The following is a 9,109-nucleotide window of genomic DNA, read 5'->3' on the forward strand; positions in this document are numbered from 1 at the left end:
GACACCGAACTTTATGATAACTTTATGATTTGACCGTTTAACGTCACTCAGTCTTTCTGACACTCAGTGGGTGTAACCCGCTGTGAAGTCGCATCTGTGACGTCATGCGCGTTCCCTCTAAAGACAGACCTTCCATCAGACGGACGTAAAGACGCTTAGCCATAATGCACAGCATCATGTGTGGTAAACCGAACAGAACCTCAGCACAAGCGGCTCACACACACCGTACAGCCAACAGTAGCAGTGGGGGGGGCGATTATGTGGGTTTGTTTTGCGGCCACAGGATCTGGACTTGTGGCAGTCTTTTAGTCAACCATGAACTCCTCCGTATATCAAAAATTTTGATTTAAATGTGGAAACCACCTGTCTAACAGCTGAGGTTTTGCGAGACTGGATCATGTAACAGGAAAACAACAGCCGACTGGTGAGGGGCTATGACAGAATGGCTGAAATGGGAAACACATTCAAGACGTATATCAAAACCTGATGGAAATGCTGACAACATCTTAAAACAGCTGTGCAGAAGTTCATGACTGCCAGGATCAATGAACTGAAGCCACGATGTGGAGAAGACGGGGCTGAAATTCCTTTCACAACGTGAGAAACTGATAACTTACGGAAAGAAAATACTACTAAACTCACAGGGTGTACTTGGTTTTTTCACATATCCATCTGGCAGTTTGTATTAGTTTTGGTTAAATTAAACAAAACAGCACATAAAAATGTGCCGTGTCTTGTTTTGGCCTCATTTGAGGCTGTGTTTGTTTAATTTGTTGATTTTTAGATAATTGTCTTCTTCAAGAACAGGATTATTTTTAAACTCAAGCCTTGAAACCCAACTCTCTTGCAAATTAATTCTCTGCAGTTGCATTTGGTGTGAAAGAAAAAGAGTCGTCATCACATTTATGACTGCCCATCAATCTGAAGTAAAATTACATTCAAGATGCAGGACGACATTCACAACAACAGTCCAATCAATATGTTGTGACTGAAACTGTCAGACTTCGATTTATTTATTTTTTTCTCCCACCGAAAACAAAATATGTAGCATAAAAAGAAGCTGGGAATATGAAGGACTGTAACCATGGAAACGCTGCCACTGTTGCTGTGTTGCTAAAAATATATTTTATTAGAAAGGCAGGATTTTATTCTATCTAAGCTGGCACTGGGCAGGAAGCAGGGTGCCTACAGGACGTTTCTGGGGACTGATCGTTTGTCTCGCTGTGTGGTCACCTCTTCACACTGTACCCCACCTTTTGCTGGAGTCCAGGTGGTAAAGGCTCCAGACACCGTGTTAAAAACTCACATCTGAGTCCTCCACATGAAGCTGATGGGCATCGAGCACAAATGCAGGGAGAATCCTGGGTCACGCTTTGGTCTGAGTCTCAGTAGTAGGTGCACCAGTTGCTGTAGTCGCTGGGCATCAAGCCACCGGTGATGAGCAGGATCAAATCCACAAACCACCAGATTCCCAGGCCTCCCAGCGTGAGCAGCTTCCCCACTGCAGTTCCGGTGTGGCCCAGGCAGAAACGATCAACCCCAAAGCATCCCAGGAAAAAGGAGTAGAGCAGTGTGGTGATGAAGTAGTGTCCAGTGTATCTGTGGAAAACCAGCAAAAAAAAAAAAAGCCTTATTGTCTCAGAGCCTCAGGAAATCTCACAATTAACTGTCTGCAAACCTGCAGGTGTTTCTTTATCTTTCTTTCTTTATCCTTTATTTCATTCATTAAAAGAAAAACTAAATAGTTCAATTTAATTACAACAAATCTCTTTCCTTGAATGAAAGGACACAGAAAGAACACTAAGCTTATTTTATTTGTCCCTTTTTCCTAAGAAGTCAAATTTCAATTAATGTAATAATAAAAAACAAAATGACTTAATTAAGTTACGCAATTAAAAAAGAAAACACTTTCCAATAAATGTAATTTAAAAAAAAAAAACTACAACAAAGTTATAAAATAACACAAAATAGCTGTCGTCAAACACATAGTCGTATTCTTTTTTGATTCAAAGAAAAAAACTATGACAATGGTGCTAAAAAGAGAGAGAGAGAGAAAAGAAAACCCACCTAACTTAACAATTATCATGATATTTCTTCATCAAACTGGCTTTTATTATTCTTTTGAATGTAATGTTTGATTTCCATTCTTTGGCTTCTGTATCCAGATTGTTCTATAAACTGATACCTTTTACAGAAACACATCGTTCCATTAATTTTGTCCAGAATTTGGTTTTTTTTTGTAGATCTCTGTTCCTTTTAAGTTAAACTTATTTTCTCTTTTTTCAATTTTTTTCTGTATATTGATTGGCAAAATTTTCTTATGAGCTAATTTCCACATAATTTGCAGAATTCTGTGATCCACTAATTCAAAACATTTCAACAGTTTTAACTGAAGGAATAATGGATTTGAAGGATGACTGTATTGTTTTCTACTAATTATTCTTAAGGCTTGTTTTGTAAAATAAAAATAGACTGAGTATATTTTTTGAGTATGTGTTACATAGGTTTGGTGTTACATAGGTTTGTTGAGTGGCAAAATAAACGAGTCGGTTTCAGCAGAAATAGTGGAAATATTCATACAATGATGAAACGAAACGCAATATATGAAAGAAAGGAGTGAAAACACCTGCAGACCATTTCTGCAGGAAGTGGAGAAATTGAAAGTCGCACCTGTTCTGCACGATGCACACAAGGTGAACACAGAGGGCAGTGAATATACGAGCCCTCACAAAGTCCGAGACTGCAGCCGTCTTTGTGCAGGTGCTGACTCAATTCAGTCACTGCATGTTTCTGATGTTTATGCATTTACCGCAGAGATTAACTTGATTTGCTGATGAATGCTGGGTGAGCCTGGAAAACTATGAGCATATGCCAAAAGTGAAACTCAAAATACGTGTAGACAGCGCTCCCTAGTGATGGACATGTGATCAGCAACAAAGTGCTTCAATAACAGGCAGATCTGTACACTTCTCCATCTCTCCGCACGTTCATATATGCGTCATCAACTTTGTTATGGTCTTTCAGTAGCTACTGATGCTGCAAACAAAACAATACAAGAAATTTGAAATGAGGAGAGTATAACAAAAACACTGAAAAAAAGGCAGAGTGGTTTCAATTTTTAACCAGCCTGTCCTAAATAATCCCAAAGATCTTTAATCTTTAACATTGGATGTTCAGTTGAGAGTGAGCCCTCAACCTGAAAGCTTCTGAAACACTGACAGTCTGGATGTAGAACATCATAATCATGTAATAAAACTGTATGAAATGTGATAAAATTACATGACTGAAAATAATGATGTGTGAGTTTAACAGTCAATTTAGTAACATCTACAAAAACCACAGTGGGATGAAAGCATTTAAAATAAATCAACGTTAGGAAGAAGGCTCTTTTGATATGTTAAGCCGGCAAATAAATACAAAAAATAAATTATTCCACATGACTCAATTTATTCAAAGTGCTTTGAGGCCCTTGACTTTCTGCTTAATGTCAAGAAACCGTTATTTTAAAGTTCACGAGTAAATTGGTCAATATTAGTGTTTGTGCTTTGTTGTTATAGGAAGAAAATGTGAAAGGAATCCAGCGTGGCTTTAATACTGAAGGGTATTCTGAGCATAGTTCGAGTATCTTCATTATTTTATTTGAGAATGACTATTACAAATAATAATATTTCTGGATAAATACAAATATAAAAGTGCTAGAGTCTTTTGTCCTAATTTTCAGTGACCAATACTGTTGAACCAGAACAATTCTGGTACCAACATCTTAAGGCCGACAACTCGGGGGCTGGTCTCCATGGAAACTGAACGAAAAATACAAGTATACTACCTTGAAAACTTTTGTCATCAACTATCTGCAAAGATGTGACAGAAAATAAAGGGATATGTGCCTTTTTGATTGAAGTGAAAGTTGTTTGATGTCAGAAACACCATCCTCAATATCAAGCATGGTGGTGGGACTGTGTGTGTACACACACACATACACACATATATATACATACACGTACGTACGTACGTACGTACGTACGTACGTACGTACGTATGTATGTATGTATGTATGTATGCATATGCACATATAGTGTTGATTTAACGCAGAACCATAATTCAGCCTTTAGACAGGATGCTGCTGTTGACATGCACTTTTCAACTGGGATGCTGAGGGAGGACTCTGCCTCATCCTCCAGCGAGGGAGCATCCATGACCAGATCTCTACTTTCACAGAGTGCATGTAGCTATCAATGGTGAGTTTTCTCTTACTTGATGCAGGGAACATCGCCTCTCAGGAATTCTCTGGGTCCGGCGCATTCTATATCATCCAGCGCAGTGCAGATAACCCGGGTGTAGTTCACCTCTTTTTTTGTCTGACCACCCCACTAAATAAGAATGAAACAAATCATGAGTCACGTGTTAATCCCTCAGACAGTGGGATGCTCTCAAAAGCAGCACTTACCCCGGCACATCCGTGGCCCAGCTCGTGTAAGGCACTGTAGTTGCCAGCGTGATCCACTGGGTCTTGGCAGTAGATGAACTCCTCAGGTCTTCACCAGACATGGAATTAAAAAAGAAACCATTGAGGGAAGTCAGATTGGTGGCATGCAATTTATTTGAGATTAAAACCTACACCAGACAGCAACCATTTAAAAAAATTGTAATAAAAAAAAAAAAAAAACATTTTAAAATCTAACAATCACAAAGTTTATCTACATTATGACTTGTGCTTGTTTATGGACAAGTCAAATTCCAAAAACAGTTGGGACACTGATTAAATGTTAGTGAAAATTTAAAACAATAATTTGCATAGCTCATAAACCTATAGAGGGAATGCGCATGACGTCCCAGATGCGACTTCACAGCGGGTTACGCCCACTGAGTGGCAGTTAAACTTTCAGTTTGAGCAACTCAAAAACATCTAAAATGGGAAAGAGCTGTTGTGCGATCGACTGTACAGCAAGAAATCGGAGTTATCGTTTTACAGACTGCCGAAAAATAAGCTTAAGAGAGACAAATAGATCGCTGCAATTCACAGAAACAACTGGATTCCAGGCACCGAAACGTGGATTTGCGGTTCCCATTTTGTATCAGGTAATGTTGGATTTTTGGGTAGCTAACGTTAAACGGTCAAATTCTAAAGTTCGGTGTCCTCATCACTTTAATTTCCCCAACAAATCCTGCATTGAAGTAGGACCAAGCGTCAAGACTTTTGTGTGCCTTCAAGCTTTGCTTCGTGTATTTCCCCAGCGTAGAAATTAAGGACATATAAATATTAGGAAACTCGATTCGTGGCCAAATATTAATGTCCATGGACCACTTGTTCTTGGGGTAACTGTACAGGTCACCGTCAAGTCCAACTGCCTTTAATTTAAGCCGATAATCGGCTGTTATCCCGTCTTCTCCACTAGTTGCAGCCATTTTTGCTGATGTTTTGCTACTCAGTGCGAATAAGGGGGCTGGTCCAGTGGGGAAGATAATATCCCTTCCTAAGGAAGAATAAGTTATATATACAGCTGGGGAGTTTGCGTGTTGTTGAGTATTCCAGTTTCACCCACAGTCCAAAAAAATGCTGATTACTCGATTAATCGATGGAATATTCGATATGAATCAGTGCGAACCTATGAATGATCGATTACCAAAATATTCGATAGCTGCAGCCCCAATATTATTATTGAACTGATTCACAATTAGTAAATGGATTTTCCCCATATTGTTGAAACTAAGTCTGTCTTTACTTTTGAGAATCTCTACCTCTCTAAGATGCTCTTATTTATTATGAAAAGGTCAAATGTCTTATTTTAAATCTACAATACGTGTTCAATGCTGTACATTTAATACTCTGCCGCCAGAGTCCTTACAAACACCAGGAAACTGAACCATATCACACCGGTCATAAAATCCCTACACTGGCTTCCAATGAATCAAAGCAGTGTTTCCCAACCTCGGTCCTCAAGGCCCACTGTCCTGCATGTTTTAGATGTTACCCTGCTTCAGCACACCGTGATACAAGTGGCTGGGTCATCAACAGGATTGTGCAGACCTTGATGACAAGCTAATTAGGACCATTAATCAGAATCAGGTGTGATGATGAAGGGAAACATCTAAAACATGCAGGACAGTGTGCTTTGAGGACCAGGGTTGGGAAACACTGAGTCAAAGGATAGAGTTTAAAATCTTACTGCTGGTCTACAAAGCACTGAATGGTCTTGGACCAAAATACATGCTGGATCTGTTCCCTATGAAGCTCCCAGACCCCTGAGGTTCATCTGGATCTGGTTTGTTGTGGTTCCCAAGAACCAGAACCAAGCAAGGTGAGGCAGCGTTCAGTTATTCTGCTCCTCACCGGTGGAACAAACTTCCTGTAGACCTGAGGTCTGCTCCAACTGTAGATCCTTTAAATCAGGGCTAAAAACATCACTGTTTACTGAAGCGTACTCTTAAATTAAATACTTACCTGCTGTACTCTACTGTCCTTATTTTTAACAACTTGTGCTTGTCATTATTTTACCTCTTTTCTTATTTTATTTCATTTTATTTGTTATTTACTGTTTAATTGTGTCTTGATGCTTTTAATGTTGATGTAAAGCACTTTGAATTACCTTGTGTGGAATTGTGCTATACGAATGAACTTGCCTTGCCTAGAGGTTCGTGAGATTTACAAATCATGATCTTTTTCTGATGATTATGTTTTTATACATCATTTTATGATGTGTCACATCTAATCACTTTTATCCGTTTATTTATGAGATGACCTTTGTTACGATTTGACGCTATACAAATAAATTGAATTGAATTGAAATTGTGGTTGTAGATGCTGCGAGGGCGGTTCACAGCTGTATGTCAGCAGGACTCTCATCCTCTTCACATTAGGATGAAATGTGTTCACTTTAGCTGACTAAAGATTACAATCCTAGTCAAAAAGAGCATTTCAGATATGTACAATTACATTCTTCCTATCCACAATTGTCATTTCAGATATCCACAACGTTTTTCTGCCATTCATGTGTGTGGAGTTTCTAATTACAGATATCTACAATTCAGTTCAGATATCCGCTATGGGAATTACGGTTATCTGCAACTGAATTACGACTAGCTGTAATTCCAGTTTCAGATATTTACAACTTAATTCTGACTAGTTGATGTACAGATTTATCAGTCTCCGTTCTGGAGACACTGGTATGAGCGTCTCTTCTTGTAGCTGTTGTTTTTATGCATTTATGTTCTCTTAGTGTTTTTATGTGTCTGTATGTTTTTTTAATGGACCTTGAAGTCTGCACAAATAAAGTTGATGATGATGATGATGATGATGATGATGATGAGTCCTAATTCCAGTTCAAGATATCTTTAGTTCCCCTCAATTCAAGATATCTACATCGTACTTTTTAGATATCTTAAATTAAGTTTTGACTAGTCAGAACCAAGTTGTAGATATCTGGAACTGGAATTATGACTAGTCAAAATGACGTTGTAGATATCTCAAACTGGAATTACAGATAGTCATAATTTAAATGTAGATATCGATAATCAAGTTATATATAATCTTGAAATGAATTTTAATTATAGATATCTCAAATTGGAGATATCTTTAACTTCCATTCTGCCTAGTCAAAAAATTTGAGTTTTGACTATTCAAAGTGACGTTATAGATATCTTGAATGACAATTCTGACTAGTCACAATGTAATTACGACTAGTCGAAATGCAGTTGTAGACAGTACTCGAGTTGTAAAAAAAAAAATCAGGGGGGATGGTGGATTTTATCATATGGGGACAGATAATTTGTGCTGATTACAAATAATATAATATATTACAAATAATAGCACTGACCAAAACACCTGCAGAAATACTGCAGGAATGACATAGCAGCAGTTAAATGCAGCCTTCTGTAAGCTTTAAATATCCACTGGGCTTACATCAAATACATCAAAACACAATAATAAAAAACAGTTGAACTTATCAATATGATTCTGTCCTTCACAGGATAAGTAAAATGGATCACTGCAAAAACTCAAAATCTTAACAAGAATATTTGTCTTATTTCTAGTTAAAATGTATCATTTTAGTAAAAAAAACTCATTACACTTAAAACAAGACTCATCACTGGAAAAACAATAATTTTCACCTGTTTCAAGTAGATTTTCACATGAAATAAGTAGAAAAATCTGCCACTGGAACAAGATTTTTTTGCTTGTAATGAGAAGATAAATCTTGTCCCACTGGCAGATTTTTCTACTTATTTCAAGTGAAAATTTACTTGAAACAGATGCAAATTGTCAAATAAGTTATTTTTTTGGTGATGACTCTAAATGTTGAAATATCAGTAAAACCACATTCATTGATGAAATGACATAAGGGATGGAAAGGGGGGATGATTTTGACCGTTTTTATTTCAGGGGGGATGCCACCCCCCTCTCATCCCCCCTCAACTCGAATACTGGTTGTAGATATCTGCATTGTTAATTCCGGATAGTCAAACTGAGCCATTAAATGTTAAACGTTTCCTTACAGGTAGCTGCAGAGCACCACGGGGTTGGGCGGCCTGTACTCGTAGGGCTCCGTGTTGTTGGGGCCGGCCGGCAGGTCCTCCTCCTCCTCCCCGGAGGGGAGCACCGTGGAGGGCAGCGCCGTGGCCGCCGGGCCGGGGGACACGGACACGGCTGCGAGGGTTTCGGCCGTGGACGAGTTCTGGGAGTGAATCCCTTCCAGACACTGCAGCAGCATCACGGTGAGCAGCAGCAGCAGCTGTCCGCACAGCAGAATGTAGCTGACTGAAATCATAATCTCTCTTTTGGATGCAGTGCCAATCCAGACGTGGTGCCGGAAAGAAGCGTTTTACATGTTTAAACGCTGGGAACGAAGGTTTGTTTAGGTTTCTGATGGAGGGTTTGGGTTTCTTCTTCTACAGCTACAAGCGGAGTAGACACCACCAAGACGATGTGTGCGTGCTGCCACCTGCTGGACTGGATGGTGTAACGTCAGGACTTTTATAGGCAAGGCAAGGCAAGCACAACACAAGGTAATTCAAAGTGCTTTACATCAACATTAAAAGGATCGAGACACAATTAAACAGTAAATAAATAAAATTATAAGAAAAGAGGTCAAATTTAACGCCTAACTGTTTA

At 38.8% G+C, this 9,109-nt stretch overlaps 1 protein-coding gene across 1 annotated transcript; it reads right to left on the reverse strand.

The window, feature by feature from the left end:
• Positions 1 to 486: 486 nt before the first annotated feature.
• tm2d2 (TM2 domain containing 2) lies at positions 487 to 8,887 on the reverse strand. The gene is made up of 4 exons (XM_061729850.1): positions 8,494 to 8,887; positions 4,448 to 4,535; positions 4,255 to 4,370; positions 487 to 1,599 (listed from the first exon to the last, which is right to left on the reverse strand). The coding sequence occupies exons 1-4, from the start codon at positions 8,763 to 8,765 to the stop codon at positions 1,386 to 1,388; spliced, it is 690 nt and encodes a 229-aa protein (XP_061585834.1). The 5' UTR covers positions 8,766 to 8,887; the 3' UTR covers positions 487 to 1,385.
• Positions 8,888 to 9,109: the final 222 nt, after the last annotated feature.

The sequence above is a fragment of the Cololabis saira genome, chromosome 9 (assembly GCF_033807715.1).
Source record: "Cololabis saira isolate AMF1-May2022 chromosome 9, fColSai1.1, whole genome shotgun sequence".
NCBI lineage: Eukaryota > Metazoa > Chordata > Actinopteri > Beloniformes > Belonidae > Cololabis > Cololabis saira.